At 41.7% G+C, this 22,167-nt stretch overlaps 1 protein-coding gene across 1 annotated transcript in view; it reads left to right on the top strand.

Annotated features, from left to right (window-relative positions):
- The window catches only part of LOC126235217 (brachyurin-like), a 31,002-nt gene extending 11,479 nt beyond the window's left edge, over nucleotides 1-19,523 (top strand). Inside the window, exons 5-7 of the mRNA XM_049943948.1 lie at nucleotides 10,551-10,649; nucleotides 15,701-15,840; nucleotides 19,353-19,523. Coding sequence (XP_049799905.1) covers nucleotides 10,551-10,649; nucleotides 15,701-15,840; nucleotides 19,353-19,523 — 410 coding nt within the window. The remainder of the gene's footprint in view (nucleotides 1-10,550; nucleotides 10,650-15,700; nucleotides 15,841-19,352) is intronic.
- Nucleotides 19,524-22,167: the final 2,644 nt, after the last annotated feature.

Here is a 22,167-nt window from a genome sequence, read left to right as displayed (position 1 = left end):
CTATTGATTTATATGAAACTTCGAAGTATTTTTATGAGCAAACTTCTGTCGTTTTTACTTTATGGTGCAATATTATTTGGACTTCCTTGGAGAAATTCAAACATTAATTGCGAATACCGGTAGTCATGCTCCACACCAATGGTACTAGCAGTACTGCTTTCTGTCATGACTAACCACCGTGGCCTGGTTATCTGTAGAATCCGTAACAAATGACCCACCCTGTCAGATGTAGCTCTTATCTAGAGGTGGAATTTGCTCTAAATGTGTATTCTTTCCCTACTGACTGTCAGCACACTTCCAACCTACGGAAACTATATAGAACCACGTCTTATAGTACATGGCCTAGTAGTCATATAAATTAGCCGTATGGCATTGACTCTTTATTATACAGTGTATCCACATTTTTCAACCCACAAATCGTTTCAACTTTGCTGTTACCATCAAATAAATCTGTAAAAGCAGGCGAAACACGTGTAATATTAAAGTTTAAGTCTTATTGTGAAATGTAAATAAACAGATTGGTACGAAAGTCTAGGTCTGATGTTGGCGACTTGCACAGTACACTATGCTCAATCCATAGGTATTCCTACCCTATGCTCCCCATTTTCGTACACTGCACCGCAAATTGTTCCGTCTGCGGAACAGCTGTCTGCTCCATTACGTGAAGATATATCGGCATTCCTCCCCATGAACCATGGACCTTGCCGTTGGTGGGGAGGCTTGCGTGCCTCAACGATACAGCCGTACTGTAGGTGCAACCACAACGGAGGGGTATCTGTTGAGAGGCCAGGCAAACGTGTGATTCCTGAAGAGGGGCAGCAGCCTTTTCAGTAGTTGCAGGGGCAACAGTCTGGATGATTGACTGATCTGGCCTTGTAACACTAACCAAAACGGCCTTGCTGTTCTGGTACTGCGAACGGCTGAAAGCAAGGGGAAACTACAGCCGTAATCTTTCCCGAGGACATGCAGCTTTACTGTATGATTAAATGATGATGGCGTCCTCTTGGGTAAAATATTCCGGAGGTAAAATAGTCCCCCATTCGGATCTCCGGGCGGGGACTACTCAAGAGGACGTCATTATCAGGAGAAAGAAAACTGGCGTTCTACGGATCGGAGCGTGGAATGTCAGATCCCTTAATCGGGCAGGTAGGTTAGAAAATTTAAAAAGGTAAATGGATAGGTTAAAGTTGGATATAGTGGGAATTAGTGAAGTTCGGTGGCAGGAGGAACAAGACTTTTGGTCAGGCGAATACAGGGTTATAAATACAAAATCAAATAGGTGAATGCAGGTGTAGGTTTAATAATGAATAAAAAAATAGGAGTACGGGTAAGCTACTACAAACAGCATAGTGAACGCATTATTGTGGCCAAGACAGACAAGAAGCCAACGCCTACTACAGTAGTACAAGTTTATAAGCCAACTAGCTCCGCAGATGATGAAGAAATTGATGTAATGTATGATGAGATAAAAGAAATTATTCAGGTACAGAAGGGAGACGAAAATTTAATAGTCAAGGGTGACTGGAATTCGTCAGTAGGAAAAGGGAGAGAAGGAAACATAGTAGGTGAATATGGATTGGGGCTAAGAAATGAAAGAGGAAGCCGCCTGGTAGAATTTTGCGCAGAGAATAACTTAATCATAGCCAACACTTGGTTCAAGAATCATGAAAGAAGGTTGTATACATGGAAGAACCCTGGAGATACTAAAAGGTATCAGATAGATTATATAATGGTAAGACAGAGATTTAGGAACCAGGTTTTAAATTGTAAGACATTTCCAGGGGCAGATGTGGACTCTGACCACAATCTATTGGTTATGACCTGTAGATTAAAACTGAAGAAACTGCAAAAAGGTGGGAATTTAAGGAGATGGGACCTGGATAAACTGACTAAACCAGAGGTTGTACAGAGTTTCAGGGAGAGCATAAGGGAACAATTGACAGGACTGGGGGAAAGAAATACAGTAGAAGAAGAATGGGTAGCTTTGAGGGATGAAATAGTGAAGGCAGGAGAGGATCAAATAGGTACAAAGACGAGGGCTAGTAGAAACCCTTGGGTAACAGAAGAAATATTGAATTTAATTGATGAAAGGAGAAAATATAAAAATGCAGTAAATGAAGCAGGCAAAAAGGAATACAAACGTCTCAAAAATGAGATCGACAGGAAGTGCAAAATGGCTAAGCAGCGATCGCTAGAGGACGAATGTAGGGATGTAGAGGTTTATCTCACTAGGGGTAAGATAGATACTGCCTACAGGAAAATTAAAGAGACCTTTGGAGAAAGGAGAACCACTTGCATGAATATCAAGAGCTTTGATGTAAATCCAGTTCTAAGAAAAGAAGGGAAAGCAGAAAGATGGAAGTAGTATATAGAGGGTCTATACAAGGGCGATGTACTTGAGGACAATATTATGGAAATGGAAGAGGAGGTAGATGAAGATGAAATGGGAGATATGATACTGCGTGAAGAGTTTGACAGAGCACTGAAAGCCCTGAGTCGAAACAAGGCCCCCGGAGTAGACAACATTCCATTAGAACTACTGACAGCCTTGGAAGAGCCAGTCCTGACAAAACTCTACCATCTGGTGAGCAAGATGTATGAGACAGGCGAAATACCCTCAGACTTCAAGAAGAATATAATAATTCCAATCCCAAATGAAGCAGGTGTTGACAGATGTGAAAATTACCGAACAATCAGTTTAATAAGTCACAGATGTAAAATACTAACGCGAATTCTTTACAGACGAATGGAAAAACTGATAGAAGCCGACATCGGGGAAGATCAGTTTGGATTCCGTAAAAATGTTGGAACACGCGAGGCAATACTGACCCTACGACTTATCGTAGAAGAAAGATTAAGGAAAGGCAAACCTACGTTTCTAGCATTTGTAGACTTGGAGAAAGCTTTTGACAATGTTGATTGGAATACTCTGTTTCAAATTCTGAAGGTGGCAGGGGTAAAATACAGGGAGCGAAAGGCTATTTACAATTTGTACAGAGAGCAGATGGCAGTTATAAGAGTCGAGGGGTATGAAAGGGAAGCAGTGGTTGGGAAGGGAGTGAGACAGGTTTGTAGCCTATCCCCGATGTTATTCAATCTGTATATTAAGCAAGCAATAAAGGAAACAAAAGAAAAGTTCGGAGTAGGTATTAAAATCCATGGAGAAGAAATAAAAAAAATGGCTCTGAGCACTATGGGACTCAACATCTCAGGTCATAAGTCCCCTAGAACTTAGAACTACTTAAACCTAACTAACCTAAGGACATCACACACACCCATGCCCGAGGCAGGATTCGAACCTGCGACCGTAGCAATCCCGTGGTTCCGGACTGCAGCGCCAGAACCGCTAGACCACCGCGGCCGGCGAAGGAATAAAAACTTTGTGGTTCGACGATGACATTGTAAATCTGTGAGAGACAGCAAAGGACTTGGAAGAGCAGTTGAGCGGAATGGACAGTGTCTTGATAGGAGGGTATAAGATGAACATCAACAAAAGCAAAACGAGGATAATGGAATGTAGTCGAATTAAGTCGGGTGATGCTGAGGGAATTAGATTGGGAAATGAGACACTTAAAGTGGTAAAGGAGTTTTGGTATTTGGGGAGCAAATAACTGATGATGGTCGAAGTAGAGAGGATATAAAATGTAGACTGGCAATGGCAAGGAAAGCGTTTCTGAAGAAGAAAAATTTGTTAACATCGAGTATAGATTTAAATGTCAGGAAGTCGTTTCTGGAAGTATTTGTATGGAGTGTAGCCATGTATGGAACTGAAACGTGGATGATAAATAGTTTAGGCAAGAAGAGAATAGAAGCTTTCGTAATGTGGTGCTACAGAAGAATGCTGAAGATTAGATGGGTAGATCACATAACTAATGAGGAGGTATTGAATAGAATTGGGGAGAAGAGGAGCTTGTGGCAAAACTTAACTAGAAGAAGGGATCGGTTGGTAGGACATGTTCTGAGACATCGAGGGATCACTAATTTAGTATTGAAGGGCAGCGTGGAGGGTAAAAATCGTAGAGGGGGACCAAGCGATGAATACTCTAAGCAGATTCAGAAGGATGTAGGCTGCAGTAGGTACTGGGAGATGAAGAAGGTTGCACAGGATAGAGTAGCATGGAGAGCTGCATCAAACCAGTCTCAGGACTGAAGACCACAACAACAACTACAATATCGGCATTTGGACATGAAGACAGAAGAGACGCCTCCAGTCCGGCTAACTTCTGACTACAGGAAACCTTCTACTTCAATAGATCAGAGCATGAGTTTCCATCAAGTGACTGCGTATCTGCTGCAAATACGGCACTAACTGAAGAAGTGTATTGGATATGTTTGTTGTTAGATGAAGGAATAAAATACCTATACCAAAGTCGTTTACAGCAATATATTGTTGGGATTTCAACAACTGATATTAACGAAGAATGGGAAAATATAACTGCAGCGACAGAAGCAACAACAAACAGAGCACTCTGAAGAAACGGAAATGAAGTGGCAAATTTGGTTTAAAAAGGTGGAATGGAGACGTTTCAGAAGATGTCAAGCTAATACGAGTAGATTACATTAACATGATATAGAATTCGAACCACTAAATTGAAGAGGAGTGCAAAAGATGGAGCAGTAATGTTAAGTCTGTAAAATGGAAATTGTGGCAAGACTCTTGGTATATATAAATAAATTCAATAGAAGACAAGAGACGGCTTAAAAATTTGTGAAATATCTTAATGGCGATGAAAGACAAACTGAAATTATAAATGTAAATGAAGAGGGCTCATGAACACAGCATTATAAAGTATTATGGCATTATGAACGTCATAGAGAGAGCCAAGAAGACCAAAGCATAGATACGGGTGCTGCGGGAATTTCTTAATAGACGATTGAAATCGTTTATAAATAGTAAAGCCCCAGGATGAGACAAAATGAATTTCGAACTCTTCAGAAATCGTCAGATGATTCTTAAATTTAGGCAGTTGCATTTATTTACCCTTTGTTAGAAAGGAAAATCACACCGGAAGAATGAAGAAATTATAAGGAACTCCCGCTTTTTAGGAAAAGTGATGGAAGTTTATGTAATAACTGACGTGGAATAAGGTTGATAAATGTTGGCTATAAAATATATACAAAAATAGTAATCAGTAGGCTTAAGGTTGTTGACACTCTGTTTCACTGGAAGAAAAGGATTCAGAACAGGGCTATCTGGCACTGCTAGTATATTCATCTCAGATACTGGAGAAGAGAATTTAACTTAAAAGCTACAATGCCTTCAAAATTAAATAAATGCTCTTTATATGGTAGAAAGGGGGCAGCTATCGGAAATAATGAAAAATAGTGGCTACCCGAAAAACTTTATTCGAATTATCCAAAACGTATGCAAAGACAGAATCTGCCGCTGGAGCTAAGCCACTTCGTAAATGTCTTCCGGGAAAATGGCAATAATCACAGCCGGGTATCAAAGGCTATTTCAGTTGAGACGCGCAGGAAAAATACTATCGAAGAACAGAGCAGGAATCTTTACCTTTCTGTGGCACAGTGTCGGCAAAGATTAGCCGGCTCTTGAAGAGAAACAACATTTCATCAGTGTTCATGCCCCTAGAAAAGCTACGACACCTCATGGGGCATATGAAGGACGATCTAGGACTCAGAACGCCTGAAGCGGACGAGATGCCATATCAGTGTATCTGCTGCTGCTACGCCGGCCAAACAGTTAACGGCAGATGGAACACGAGAGGTGCTTACGCATACGCTATCTGGAAAAATCGGCGTGGCAGAACAGGCTTTAGATACCCGACAGCGAATTCTAGTCCTTTAAAAAGAAGCTACAGAAATAGAAATATCTGGAAACACCACCAATAAGAACAGTGTTTTCCAGCTCAGTACAGCCTGGGATGCGGCCATCGCGAGGTTGAAGCGGGCGCAACGGACGCAGAAGGTTACGATATTTGACGAGGAAGAGAGCACCAGTGACGTCACAGTCAGCGGGGCGGCTATATAACGGCGAGGCCGCGGCGATACGGTGGTCATTTACCACCTGGCCATGGCCGAGGTGGGCTCGGTCGAAAGCTTGTGCGATTTTAACCACCCGACGCGGCTGGAAGCCCGAGAAGATTTCGTTAATTCATACAGCAGCGAGACCATGCATTCATACAAAACAAAATATATTTGATATCTGAGACATAAATTAACAGAAGATATTCTGATTAATGAAGGTTGTGGCCTCTCTCTAACGCTATTCAAAAATACATACAGACAAAATAAATAGGAACAAAAAGAAACATATGCTTCCCGGATTAAAATTCAATATAAATACCACACTTTTTTTTCAAATCAGCATTTTCGTTCAAGCTTCAGAAATCATTACATATCATGCTAAGTATCATTTGTAAAAGCTATAATTTTCAAATATGTATGACAGTAACAAGAAGGAGAGCCAATGAAACCAAGATAATAACTGACGGTCAGCCAATAGAAAGAGTTTAAAGCTTCACTTATCCTGGTTGTGAGTAATTAATTGACGATGATAACGGAGTGAGAAAAAAGCTTCATCGACTTCAATAAATGCATGGAACAATTCGGCAAACATTTAAGTGTGAGGTGAGAGAAGAGATTCAAATTTTATGACCAAGGCTGCGCCAAGAGAGACATAGAGGAATAAAAAAACTGTCGAAATAAAATACAGTCATCTGAAATGCGATTTCTCACATCAGTGAAAGGATCTGTATCGCTAAACGACTAACGGGGAGCACGATAGCACAGTGCCAGTTGCAGGTTGCCTGTGTAACAGTTACCAAAACCAACTAAAATTTGATTTACACTATTTCATGTAATTATTACCATAATATAAAAGTCTAAAATGCTGTCATAAACTGCTATAGGTGCAGTCTTATGTTAAAGGTTTAACACAGTAAGATAAGTCTTACAGATAGAAACTCTGTGTATGCTTTGAGGCGACATAACTCAGGGCGCGCAAATACCTCGATTTCACTCACCTAGTACTTGAGAATGAGAGCGTTTTCTCGCTGACACCCGCCACAAAACTAAAGGAAAAAAGTTTTTCACTTACTACATTTTCGCTATTCATGCAGTCAGAACTCAGAAACACGGAATGACGTTTTAATTTATGAGTTCTTTACTTGTAACTCTATTCCAAACATGTTTTGTGGCCAGTTCTACGTACACCACTTAATTTGTCTGCGAAATTATATCATTCAGCAGATTTTATGACACCATATACATTGAAAGGCATGAAAATTAGATTTTCCTTAAAACGGAATGCAAATTATCCAGGCTATACTAATTCAGTGTTTGATAATGAGAGCACCTAACGACGTTTAAATTTCAAAAATTTTCTAAATTTTTTCTTACCTACTTAAGGTCAAGTATTAAACATACACTGAGGTGATAAAAGTCATGGGATTTCTCCTAATGTCGTGTCCGGCCTCCTTTTTCCCAGCACAGTGCAGCAACTAGATGTGGTGTGAACTCAACAAATTGTTGGAAGGCCCTGCAGTAATACTGAATCATGCTGCTTTTACAGCCGACTATATCTGCGGAAATGTGCCAGTGGAGGATTTTGTACAAGAACAGACTTCTCGATTACGTACCAAAAATGCTCGATGGCATACATGTCGAGCTATCTTGGTGGCCATATCATTCGCTCGAATTGTCCAGAATGTTCTTCTAATCAGTCACGAACATGCGTGAACCGCTGTTATGGCACATTGTTGTTATTCATAAAAATTCCATCGTTCTTTGGTAAGATGAAGTCCACGAACGGCTACAAATGGTCTCCAAGAAGCAGAACACAACCATTTCCAGTCAATTATCGGTTCAGTCGGACCAGAGGACCCAGTCCACCCCGTGTACACACAGCCCACACCATTATGGAGCCACCACCAGCTTGCACAGTGCCTTGTTGACAACTTGGGTCTATAGTTACCTGGGACTGAGCCACACTCGAACCCGACCGTCAGCTCTTACCAACTGAAACTGGAACTCATCTGACCGGGCCACGGTTTCACAGTTGGTTCAAATGGCTCTGAGCACTATGGGACTTAACATCTGAGGTCATCAGTCCCCTAGAACTTAGAACTACTTAAACCTAACTAACCTAAAGACCTCACACACATCCATGCCCGAGGCAGGATTAGAACCTGCGACCGTAGCGGGCGCGCGGTTCCAGACTGAAGCGCCTAGAACCGCTCGGCCACTCCGACCGGTGGTTTCACAGTCGTCTAAGGTGCAACGAATATGGTCAGTAGCGCAAGAGAGGTGCTGTATGCGATGTTGCGCTACTAATAAAGGCACTCGCTTCGGTCCTCTTCTGCCATAGCCTGTTAACATTAAATTTCGCCGCACTGCCCAAAGGGATGCGTTCGGTCGTACGTCCTAATTTGATTTCTGCGGTTATTTCATACAGTGTTGCTTGTCTGTTAGCACTGAAAATCCTGCGCAAACGCCGCTGTTGTCCTTAGTTAAGTGAAGGCCTTCGGACGCTACTTTGTTCTTGGTGAGAGATAATGCCATCAAACTGATATTGTCAGCACACTCTTGACCCTGTAGATCTCCGAATACCGAATTCCCTAACGATTTCCGAAATTGATTGTCCAAGGTGTCTAGCTGCAACTACCATTCCGCGTTCAAAGTCTGTTAAATCCCGTCGAGAGGCACTAATCACTTCGAAACTATTTTTGCTTGAATCACTTGAGTACAGACGACAGCTCCACCAACGCACTGCCCTCTTATACGTGAACGCGATACTACCGCCATCTGTATTTGTCCATATCGCTGTCCCATGATTTTTGTCACCTCATTGTATAGAGAGGGTCATTAAACGTGTTTTAAAGCCTTGTTGTTCTCTCCATGTGTTCATAGCTTTACTAGTACTGTGTGACTCAGGCAGCTGTCGTGAAATAATTTGCTGCCTTTCACTTTACACCATCGCGACTCCCTCGCACCACTCTGTGCCTTGCAGTGGCCACTCGCCTGGGGAAACCCCATGCTGTGGTCCCCGACTTTACCTGCAGCCCTTTGGAAAGCCGAGGATTACTACGTGGCCTGTATAGTGGAGGCTCAAGTGTCACCGTCTGATCTACTCTGATAGCTTTAACACACTACGTACTCCCATATTATGTCCACCTGCACCCAGACTCTCGCCGTCTGTCAAACCCGCGCGGTGTTTGTTATTTCAGAACTGATGCCGACAGCTTCAGTAACGTAAAAAGACAAAAACCTGCACACTGCTACAGACCTCTTTTAGGACATCATGGACGATGGACCGTAGGGACTGGATGTTAACCAGATTGGAGAGGACTGATAGACTCAAAAAACAGCATCTCTGTACTGAATTAACTTTATAGTATCGCACTTCTCGTAAAACAACGTGAGGACAAGATGACGACCGATGGATAGTTTGCTTGGGTGAGACAAGTGTTACGTAGTGTGTGTGTTGTGGTGTGGGGTGGAGGGTAGCAAGGGGTGTGGGTATCGGGGAGGGCGTCTGCGTGTTTCAACTAATTAAGAGTAATATGAATCACTCATTAACATAGTAGCTATGTAACAACAATCATCCCTTTATTACGGAACGTATTTAGATATCTTGTACATGATCTGTCTATTACGAAAGTAATTGCCTAGCTTGTTTCTACAAAGACGAAGCTGTTATTACGTCGTTTCACAGATGATGTTAGCTCTGTATACGTTTATTAAGTATTCTATAAGCCACCTTACGATAGTACACAAATAATTAAAAACATTTGCTAAAACGTAAGAGATGGCTTCTGAAGCTCTACTTTATCTCTACTTATGTCGTGTTTAAACTAACACATAATGTTTCCCTTTCACTATTCAATGACTCTGTAAGTGATAATCTTACAAGCATGACTAAAATGTGAAGCACCCAGAAAACATGGTCAGATGTCAGTGTAACTTCGTATTCGTACACACCATCAGCAGTGTTACTTGTGGTGCACGGTGTGTGGAGCGACCGGGTGTGACTTCAACTCAAGGCTGGTAGTGATCGGTACGAAATGGTCATCCTACGTCAAAGTATTACCTCTCATGCGACTGTATTGTGATACGATTTTTCAACAGAAAAATGCTCTTCCATACATGGCACGTTTCTCTATGATGTTGAGGCACTCTCATGGTCAGTAAGTTCCGCAGATTTGCCCCCGATGGAACATACGTGGGATCAGCTCGGACATGAACTCCATCCTAGACGCATTATTCAGGATATCAAGCATCAGTTATAACGGTTGTCTGTCAGCTCAGGAGACGATGTAATGGCTTTATGACAGCCTTCAAGACCAAATCAGTGCCTGCATCCAGGCCACAGGGGGTGGAACAAAAAACATCATGTACCCCCTCATCTCGAGAAGTATTATTTCGTTTCTGCCTCCCGTTCTGGGTGCTTCACTCTTTTTGTTGGGCAGTGCATAAGAAACTATCTGTTGTTCTCTTAATCTCTTGCGGTCATGACATTGCAGGTTATGTATGAAACAGTAGAGATGGAAGTATGAGTTGTCCAACTTTGGTTTATACCTCTCTCGTTGCAGACTACGTGAAGCCTATCAAGCTGCCGTCGAGGTCGCAGGTCAGCGAGACGTTCGCCGGCTACGACGCCACCGTCACTGGTTGGGGGCTCACCAGCAACGGTGAGCGATCAGCAGCAGGCTTCTTGTGCATCTACATCTACACCTCCACCTATACTTTGTAAATCACAGCGCATGATAACCCAATTGTGCCACGTATTAGTGCTTCTTCCCTGTTTATTCATGTATGGATCGCGCAAAGAATAATTTTTAAGTGCGTCTGTGCCTGCTACAATTAATCTACACGTCCCCTACAGTATCAATAAGCAGATGATTGCAGTGAATTTCTGATTACTCACTACGCACTGGTTCTCGAAACTCTGTAAGTAGGCTTTCGAGGAATAGTTGACATATATCTTAGAGAGTTTTCCACTTTAGGTTTCTCAGCATCTACGTGATGCCCTCACATGGATGAAAAAAGCTCTGATCATTCTTGCTGCCTTTCTCTGTGTACGTTTGTTAGCGCTGTCTGGATGACTGCCACACGCTTGGGCCATATTCTATAATTATTTCAGGAGAACTTTTCAAGCACGTTATATGAATACTACATGCACTTTTCCAAAGGCGTGCCAGTTAGCCAAAGTCTGCAACCTGCATTCTATACGAATGAGTCTACTCTAATCAGGCAGAACATTATGACCAACTAATTAATAGCCGGTATGTCCACCTGTCGCACGGATAATAGCAGCGACGCGTCGTAGCATGGAAATAATGAGGCCTTGGTAGGTTACTGGAGTCAGTTGGCACCACTACTGCACAACAGGTCCCTAATTCCCGTAAATTCCGGGGAGGGAGGGCGATGAGCTTGACGTCACCGTTCAATCACATCCCAGATGTGCTCGATCTGATTCAGATCTGGCGAACTGGTGGGCCAGCACGTCTACTGGAACTCGCCACTGTGTTCCTCGAACCACTTCATCACACTCCTGGCCTTGTGGCATAGCGCAATATCTTGTTGAAACATATCACCGCCGTCGGGAAACATGATCGTCATGAAGGGTTGTACGTGGTCTGCAACCACTATACCATACTCTTTGGCAGTCATGGTGTCTTGTACTAGCTCAGTGGACCTATGGATGCTCACGTGAATGTCCCGCGGAACATAATGGAGACGCCGCCAGCTTGTCTCCGTCCTGCAGTACAGGTGTCAAGGAGCTGTCCCGCTGGAGGACAACAGGTGGGTGCCGTCACATCGACATGATGAAGAAGGTGTCGGGATTCGTCAGCCCATGCAACGCTCCACCAATGCGCCAACGTCCAGTGCCAATGGTCAATGCCAATTTTAGTCGTAGTGGCCGGTATCGTGGTGTTAACATTGACACATGCATGCGTGCGGTGGCTCATGGTTAGGAGTGCTCGGTGCACTGTATGTTCAGACACACTTGTATTCCGTCTAACATTAAAGTCTAATCTTAGTTTCGCGACAGTTCGCCTCCTGTCCTGTTTTGCCAGTCTGCCCAGCCTACATCTGTAATGAGGGGTGGCCACCCAATCTCACACCTAGACGTGATTTCACCTTGGTTTCGACACATGTCGAAGACACGCACCACAACAGCAGTCAAATGTTCAAATGTGTGGGGACTCCTAAGGGACCAAAATGCTGAGGTTTTCGGTCCCTAGGCTTACACACTAGTTAAACTAACTTACGCTAAGAACAGCACACACACTCATGCCTGAGGGAGGACTCGAACCTCCAGCGGGAGGCGCAGCGCAATCCGTGACACAGCGTCCCAAACCGCTCGGTCACTCCACGTGGCACAAGAGCACTCCTCGAACACCCGACAAGTCGTGCAGTCTTCGAAATGCTCGTGCCGGGTCATCACAGTCAGCCCTCGGACAAACCCAGATAGATCGTGTGCCTTCCCATTCTACACACAAGCACACTAATATTACATGAAGCGTACGTGTGCATTACTAGCAGTTATTCGTCGCCAGGTGACGCTGCTATCGCCTGGACGTGTTTGTTACGATAGTGGGACATAATGTCTTGGCTGTTCAGTGTTTGTGATAATTCTGCTATGACCGACCTCTCTAGTGACCTTCCAGCAAATATTGAAATGCTTTACGTAAGGCGTGGCAGCAAAGCGTTTTACCCCAGTAGAGTATATAACTTGAAAAATTCGTCCAGTTTCATTGCCCAATCCGAATATTCTTTTCAGATGGGCCCCAGCATGACAATGAATAATATATTATTATACTTTTTTATACTTTTTCCGGGTTTCTGCTGTTTGCATAGGCAAAGTGTTTATTTTCTTCAGTTTGTCATTTTCAGGACTAATTATATATATATATATATATATATATATATATATATATATATATATATATATATATATATATATGGGGTTATCGTCAATCATCATCATTTGTAAGACGAAACCGAAGTCATGTAAATAATAACTTTACACGTTGTCGAAAACTAATTCTTACTTTCTACCAGAATCATCAGTAGTCTTCTCCATTACAAGACTCATATTTACGTGAAAACTTAACTGAAAGCTACCAGCATTACATTCCAACTCTGTTAGTAGCAGTTTTTTTGCCTCAAAGTAGCATCACATTAATTTTTTTCATTTGTCGTACCAGTGCCTTCCACATATGACCTTTGACGCTATTGCAAGACTAGGACATCTAGTTATACAATGAGATACTCGTAGGAATTAGTACACTGTAATGCTCATTTACATCGTTCAAAGAAATTCTGGGCTGAGAATGTGTAAAGTTTTTGTACGAGATTGTGATTGCTTTTTAATCTTAATGATGCCACTGAATTCATTGGCAGAGACAGTTTGCTTGTAACTGTCAGCTGATACTAGAGCCAAATGAAGTTAAAATTGTTGCAGCATTGCAATCATTACACATAGAAGTAACGTAACTCTCTAGATTCAATAACTGAAGGCTCAATAGTGAGTGGACAAAATATTTTCATTCGAGCACTAGTATTTCTGTAAAAAAACTAAATTGTAAGCGTCCATTGCATCATAAATTTTATACTTGAACCACGAAGTTCTGCCTTATATATTTCTCGTTATTTTTAACGTTATAGACCCTTAAATACTGCAGCTGCTTGTAACACATCGTGTTACAAATACTTCCAAGAATGCCACGTGCAGTGGTGAGTGAGGACGCGGCCGCTCAAGTTCTGAAACAGAGGATAACTCTCGAGTAATCAATGAATATGAAATCAGGTGATAGATTCGGGACCTTTTGACGAGGGAAAACCGCTGCTCTATCCACTATTTGAATATAAATTTTACTTCGAAGTATCTAAAGATTCGACCACAAATTAAAGCATCTAAAAAATTACAGAAACGAAGAAACCCTATTATAATAAGACCCTATATACACAGGATCCGCGATCGGTTTTAACATTGGGAGAAATTAATAAATCGTTTAACATTTGGGTGGTCGTATGAAGATTCAAGTTTAAACGAAGCGTCTTCTTCGTGTTGAGGCACACACGAGCGCAGAACATCCAGTCGTCCCAACGGCCGAGGCTGCTCCAGGTTAAGAAACTTCTTGGGCAAAAAGGAAGCAGCCAGGTCTATGCCTCAGTACGCGACAACTAGACGTTTGACCACACAACAAGTTGGCATCATAACTACTGTTTTCAATCGTAGACACACTAGTCTAAGGTACCAATCAGCTAACTAAACTCCTACACACCCCGCTCCAGCCCCGTTCTGGAGTGTCTTCTTAGAAGTTCCAACAGCCACCTGCTCGCTCGCGACCGCCTGTTCTTCATAGGTACGCCCCGCCATGCTGCGGTAAAGTTAATTTTTCGTAACTTCGAGCACAGTCTAATAACGATGATCGGATTCGATCGGTGATTCGGTCGTTTGGCAAACGCGAGTATTTCGCAATATTACGAGAAAGAAAAGTTTTTTGATTCATTTACTGCAGTGCGTTTGAAAGAAGACGCTAACTAAACATATTCATCATGAAACATAAGCAGTTACAGGATCTCTAAATTTCCGCTCATGAAAGAATGCTTTGGTAACAATTACATCCCTAGTCCTAAAAATATATATAAAAAGTGGAAACATAAGAGAAGAGTTGTGCCCAGAATAATAGGGCAACCTCCAATGAGTTGCTGAAACGTTAAAAGCCGGCCGTTGTGGACGAGCGGTTGTAGGCGCTTCAGTCCGGAACCGCGCTGCTGCTACGGTCGCAGGTTCGAATCCTGCCTCGGGCATGGAAGTGTGTGATGTCCTTAGGTTAGTTAGGTTTAAGTAGCTGTAAGTCTAGGGGACTGACAGATGTTAAGTCCCATAGTGCTCAGAGCCATTTGAACCATTTGAAATGTTAAAGATACTTGAACAGACCCTTACAGAGCTGCTTCAAGACGTATAGCGTTAATTGAGATACTTCAATAAAGAACATCTAATCCAAATTTGAGTCTACGATAATCATTTGATCCTCTTATTCCAACGTACCGTCCAGATGGCACATTGTATAACATACACCACACATAATAACATTATTTTGGAGGAAACACACTACTGGCGTAGTCACATCATTACTATGCGTTCCCCCACTTACGATGCACAAGTGCTGACATTTTAACACAGCTTTCCCCTTTACGCGACGCTGAATGATATGGTTCACATCCAAGCGGAATGAAGAATTCTTTCAAATGTTGCAATCACATGGTACACCTGAAGTTGTTAACTAATTTATTTCATCTTCCCTGTTTTATTTTAAGGAATTTAATGATGGTGTGACTCACACCGTTGTCTAGAAGAGATACTCAAATGAAATCAAACAACGCAAGTATTGCCTTTCCTCTCACATTGTAATGATGTAATCGAATCTGCATGCAGAAAACAGCTTAGATGTAAATAAAATTTATACACACGAATTTAATACTTGTTTTTATTTGTCTACAATTGATCTTATTTTACTTAATTCAGCTGTAAGAACGTAACGATAGTTTTGAGCTTAATCTGTAAATAAGACTGCTTTACAAGACGTAACCATGTAATGAATACTCTAGTTTGCAGTATCGCTTAGAGAAAAGAAGAATAGCACAATTTAATAAGTTATGTATTCGTAGGCTCTAGAGGTTAAAGTCAGTTTGCCGACGTAATCACACAACGCAACCTTGCTTTCAGATGAGTGGCTGCTTCCCGGGTACCTTTCGTTCGCTGATGTGAAGATCTGGGACAATGCAGACTGTCAGGAACAGTACGGCGAACTTGTCGATGCTAACGCCGTCTGTGCAATGGGCACCAATGGTCAGCATATATGCACTGTAAGTATGCGTTCTGCGAAGATAACGCGGAAAGGAAGGAACATTTTATCAAGCCAGTAAGTTCACTGACGACGCTACCAAAACAGACTCAACACCACTCGCCTCACGTTCTCATTAACTTCTTCACAAAGTCGCTTTGATCCATCAAGATAGTCGTTGCCTATTTAAGTATCCTCTCATATAAATTAAACTTCTGGTGTGAAGTGATCCAACCAGTCCCGCTATCGTCCTGAAGTTACTCAAAGCCCTTTAAACGTTAAATTTTCGAAAAAGCTGAAAGACCACTGTTGCCTATTTGAATTGTAAGGAAGATCAAATTATTTCCGGCACAGGGCATCATGGAGCAATTTCTTTGAACTCCTGACATAATGCGTGCGTGCGTTTATGTGGGCATGTAAGACAACCTGTGGCATAAAATGTTACGATTAGAGAAAATACATAAATAGTAATAAGGAGTCCATAATGAGGAGGGAGAGATGTAGAATCTAAAATGGAACTGAATGATTTCGATAGGTTGACTGTAGCAAATATTATCGACGGTAAATGCAAGAGAAGCTATTTTAGCTGTCGAGGGGAAGAAGCGGAGTTACTGAAGAAGTAAATGAAACAACAAGTTTACTGTTACCAGGCACTGTTTATTTATGTCCACGACGGGTTTCAAAGATTTAAACGTCCATCATCAGGTGGATTTACATTTGTTAGTATGACATTTGTGTGTGTGTGTGTGTGTGTGTGTGTGTGTGTGTGTGTGCGTGTGTCGTGTTACGATTTTTTGGAGGCACTTATGTCACTCTCTCCAGTGGTCACAGGTTCCTTTCACTGTTGTAACACATCTCATCTAGACTGTCATGACAGTATCGTGTTACGATTTTTTGGAGGAACTTACGTCACTGTCTCCAGTGGTCACAGGTTCCTTTCACTGTCGTAACACATCACATCTAGACTGTTATGACAGTATACATGTCATGTGTTACGACAGTGAAAGGAACCTGTGACTACTGGAGACAGTGTATAACACCCCTCTGCTTCCCGGGATTTGTGAAATTACAAGTTGACAATGACCGTGAAATATGAATTTTGACCCGCGTCGGGATAAGGCATCCGAATCCGAAGTAAATAATGATTATTCCGCGGGAAACAGGAGACGTTATAACTTGAGCTTTATTGAATGAGCAATTTCATTCAATAACGATCGGTAAATGAAATAATGGAAATAATTTGGAAATAAATTTTGCCAGTGGAAATTTTGTCGAAAGAAAAGATTTAGTTGTAAAAGCCATTGAAAATCGGTCGCCAGCTCAACTTATGAGCGACAGTACTGTTAAGTACGTGAATGATTGTGTCACAAATGAAGTTTACCTGTTTATAGCGCAGCAGGTGGAACGGGGACTTTTACGTAAGTGCTGTGTCAGGCTCAGTAGTCACATAAAACAATGTCATAACAATCTAACTACACTTACTGTGTTCATAATTTGTCAGCTAAGTGCAATGCTGACAACACAGATAATTGTCTATCGAGATTTTGAATAACGGACTGTCATTCTGTCTTTAAAATTAGGTGCTTTGCACAGTTTAATCTACTGATAATGAAATATATTGCCAATAATTGATTAACTATGTTTTGACTGATAATAATTCATTCATTGGGGGATTGTCAGGTGGAATAAGCTTTATAGTTTCATGAAATATCCTTGAATTAACTTCAGCTGAATATGCATTGAAATAAATCTTAATAATCAAATTTATTACTTCAGTCTATTATTAAGTTACTACGGTTAGCGTAAGCTTATTAAGTGCAACAATTAACTACGATAACCAGTCTGAAATTTTCTCTTCACCGTCTATGCAAATAATTTGATAATTAACATATTTTCCCTTGATAATGGCGTGACACACTCGGATCAATAAGGTAAGGATTGGAAGGAACCTACTTAGTGTTATTGTCGGGTGGAATGTAACTGCAACACTTTGATTATAAAGTGTTTGTTCAACTTCAGAGAAAATCACAGTCACTGGCAAGGCTTCTACAATTTTATCCTACGAAAATTACGTGGATCTTACTTCCCTCGTTGTCGGTGGATCGACGGAAGTCCACGGCTGGGACACAATGTGCATCGGGCTTTTACTGTTGCGACTTGGGCCCACAGTGCGCTTCAAATTTAAGTCCTCGTTTCTTCAGCCCTATGCACATTAATCCATAATAACTTGCCCGACCATGCTTCCAGATATGCCGACCATTACTTTCAGGTCGTACTTAGATCCACACACTAGCCGTTAGATGTAACACAGCTAGGACTAGCAGCAGAGGCATGACAAAACAATCTCTCTGACTTCAACGTTAACTAAATATGCCCTGACTTACCAGTGTTAAATATTACATAATTTAAACATAGTATTTACAATACATATTTACACTAGAGAATACATCGTATACAAACAGTTTCATGTGTTCAGTAAGCAAAAAAATTCATAGCAAGGACTGCGTTGTAGCGTCACAAGTGACATAAGTTCCTCCAAAAAATCGTAACACGACACACAAAAAAATGTCATACTAAAAAATGTAAATGCATCTGATGAGGAAGGTTTAAACCTTAAACGCATTGTGGAGAAAAATACACAGTGACTGGTAACAGTAAACTTGTTGTTTCATTTAATGTCAATAAAACTCACGGTAAGCCTAACCTAAAATGTTCGCATTCAAAGTTGCTGAAGAATGTTTTGGCTTCTGACTGAATAAATGATGAGAGATATATTAAGGTTATAGTGGATAATTTGCTTCGATAGGAATCATAGATCATGCTTCGGCATTATGTGTTTCCAGGTAAGGTGACAGCCCAGAGCTAATACTCCGGATTTGGCAGTTTTCGATCGTGAGAGACGACTATCATACAATTCAATTAGTGTAGCATTGATCTTTATTGCAGCATATATGTGACAGCTTCAGTTTTATTTGTGTTGACTTCGATCTTTCATAGCGAACACCATTGTGTGTTCCTCCCAAGATTTCGGATTACATTCAGTTTAATACAATTTAAATTCGCATGAGAATTATCAATAACTGCCGGCCGAAGTGGCCGACCGTTTCCAGGCGCTACAGTCTGGAACCGCGCGTCCGCTAATGTCGCAGGTTCGAATCCTGCCTCGTGCATGAGTGTTTGTGATGTCGTTAGGTTAGTTAGGTTTAAGTAGTTCTAAGTTCTAGGGGACTGATGACCTCAGAAGTTAAGTCGCATAGTGCTCAGAGCCATTAGCCATTATCAATAACGGGTATCGCCAGTAGTTGTTAACTATGTAGTTGTTAATTCTGGTTGAGATGTCATTAGTACTAATGGTACATAGGAAGGAGCCAGAGAAGGTCTACTGAATTCTAGCTTCTTATGATTTAACTTTAAAATGTGTTGCAGAATTGTCTGTTAGACGCTAATGAGAGAATGTGGATTGTAGTGAGTACACAATCAGTGTTACAGAGTCAGTATTTTCTGAACTGAACAGTTCACTGTTTCTTGATACAGGGCGATAGCGGAGGCCCATTGGTGGTGACGGACTCGGACGGCGAGCCACTGGTCGTGGGAATCACTTCGTGGGGTCTGCTCGACTGCGAGTCCACCTGGCCGGACGTTTTCATGCGCGTCAGCGCCTACCTGGACTGGATCAGCGAGAACGGCGGCGTCACCATCTCCTGAGGCTGGGCTCTAAAATTGGCCCTTCATGCTGCCAACAACTGAGCGTGACGAACGAAATTTTGTTGATGAATAAATAAAGTCACTTTTTTGTATCTGTTTGTGGTTGTATGAACTTAGTCCCACATTAGCTAGTAGAGTCTCTGCCTGCCAACAGCGCGACTTTGGTATATTTACAGACTTTTGGAAGCCTTGGACCGTTTATGAGCTTTCAATGAAACCACTAGTAAACACTTACTAAAGAAATTTGCACAACAATACGTTGGTCGTTACAGCTCTAACGGCATGAAGGATAGCAAATAATGAAATTCTACTTATTGTGATCACACTGTATAACACGAAGAAAAATGATTATATTTGTATGTGGCTAGCGGGGTCATCAGTATTCTGACAGGTTTGACGCGGACTGCCACCAATTCCTTTCCTGTTTGACATCTTCATCTCATAGTTGCACTTGTACCCAACGTTCTCATTTTTGGCTGTTTTCCAACGTTTCTCTTCCGCTACAATTTTTACACCCCACAGTTCCCTCAGGTTCCATGAAATTTGTTCCTTGAAATCTTAACTCATGTCCTGTTATCTCTTCGCTCCTTTTCCTCACTGTTTTCCACATCGTTCTCTCCTCGCCGCTTCTGTGGGGAAATCTTCACTTCTTGTCTCATCTCAAATTTCCAACATAACTTAAACTTTTAAACTTTTTGATTCTCTTATTTTCTGGTTTTTGCTCCGACCAAGATTCGTTTCCATACGTTGCAGTGCTCCATACATATTTCTTTTCGCTAGCGTTTATCTCAGCGGTCGTCAAACTGAGTCCAGCAATCAAATGCTCCTGCGCTCCACAATTCTCAGACGTGTTTTAAAATAAATTATCTGAGTACCCGGAGTTGCCTGGGTATGTATTTATTCCAGTCTTCTGTTGGTCCGTCTCTTCCTCCCCCCATTCCCTGCTCATCTCATCCTTCATCCTTTCTCGTTCCATCTATTCCTTCTCACTATTTCCGTACATTTCCTCTTTCCTCCCCTCTCTCTGTTTATCTTCTCTTTCCTCTATCTGTCTATCTCCCTCTCGCCCCTCTTTCCATTAATCTCTTCCCTTTCTCTGTACATTTCCTTCTCACCCTCTCACTGTCCGTCTTCTCCTCTACTCTTTCGCTGTCAATCTCTTCCTCCCCTTGTCTCTCCTCCTCAGCGTGATTTAAAGCAAACTCTACAAACCGATCAAATTCCAAACAGCTGCAGCAGATCGTTCTCAATCGGACGTTTGCATTATTCCAAATGTTACAGAACAGAGACAAGATGTGAAAATTACCGAACTATCAGTTTAATAAGTCATGGCTGCAAAATACTAACGCGAATTCTTTACAGACGAATGGGAAAACTAGTAGAAGCCGACCTTGGGGAAGATCAATTTGGATTCCGTAGAAATATTGGAACACGTGAGGCAATACTGACCCTACGACTTATCTTAGAAGCTAGATTAAGGAAAGGCAAACCTACGTTTCTAGCATTTGTAGACTTAGAGAAAGCTTTTGACAATGTTGACTGGAATACTCTCTTTCAAATTCTAAAGGTGGCAGGGGTAAAATATAGGGAGCGAAGGGCTATTTACAATCTGTATGGAAACCAAATTTGAGTTATAAGAGTTGAGGAAGCAGTGGTTGGGAAGAGAGTGAGACAGGGTTGTAGCCTCTCCTCGATGTTATTCAATCTGTATATTGAGCAAGCAGTGAAGGAAGCAAAATAAAAATTCGGAGTAGGTATTAAAATCCACGGAGAAGAAATAAAAACTTTGAGGTTCGCCGATGACATTGTAATTCTGTCAGAGACAGCAAAGGACTTGGAAGTGCAGTTGAACGGAATAGATGGTGTCTTGAAGAGAGGATATAAGATGAATATCAACAAAAGCAAAACGAGGATAATGGAATGTAGTCGGATTAAGTCGGGTGATGTTGAGGGTATTAGATTATGAAATGAGACACTTAAAGTAGTAAAGGAGTTTTGCTATGTGGGAGCAAAATAACTGGTGATGGTCGAAGTAGAGAGGATATAAAATGTAGACTGGCTATGGCAAGGAAAGCGTTTCTGAAGAAGAGAAATTTGTTAACACCGAGTATTGATTTAAGTGTTAGGAAGTCGTTTCTGAAAGTATTTGAATGGAGTGTAGCCATGTATGGAAGTGAATAGAAGCTTTCGAAATGTGGTTCTACAGAAGAACGCTGAAGATTAGATGGGTAGATCACATAACTAATGAGGAGGTGTTGAATAGGACTGGTGAGAAGAGAAGTTTGTGGCACAACTTGACTAGAAGAAGGGATCGGTTGGTAGGACATGTCCTGAGGCATCAAGGGATCACCAATTTAGTATTGGAGGGCAGCGTGGAGGATAAAAATCGTAGAGGGAGACCAAGAGATGAATACACCAAGCAGATTCAGAAGGATGTAGGTTGCAGTAGGTACTGGGAGATGAAGAAGCTTGCACAGGATAGAGTAGCATGGAGAGCTGCATCAAACGAGTCTCAGGACTGAAGACCACAACAACAACAACAACATTTTCGCTGCTCAGGCAGTGAAACAACGGCACGAAGAATGACGGTTTAATTTATTATTTCTTTACTACTAATTACATTCGAGACATACTTTTCAGACAG

Source organism: Schistocerca nitens, chromosome 2 (assembly GCF_023898315.1).
Source record: "Schistocerca nitens isolate TAMUIC-IGC-003100 chromosome 2, iqSchNite1.1, whole genome shotgun sequence".
Classification (NCBI taxonomy): domain Eukaryota; kingdom Metazoa; phylum Arthropoda; class Insecta; order Orthoptera; family Acrididae; genus Schistocerca; species Schistocerca nitens.
This window is presented reverse-complemented; position numbering and strand designations above follow the sequence as displayed.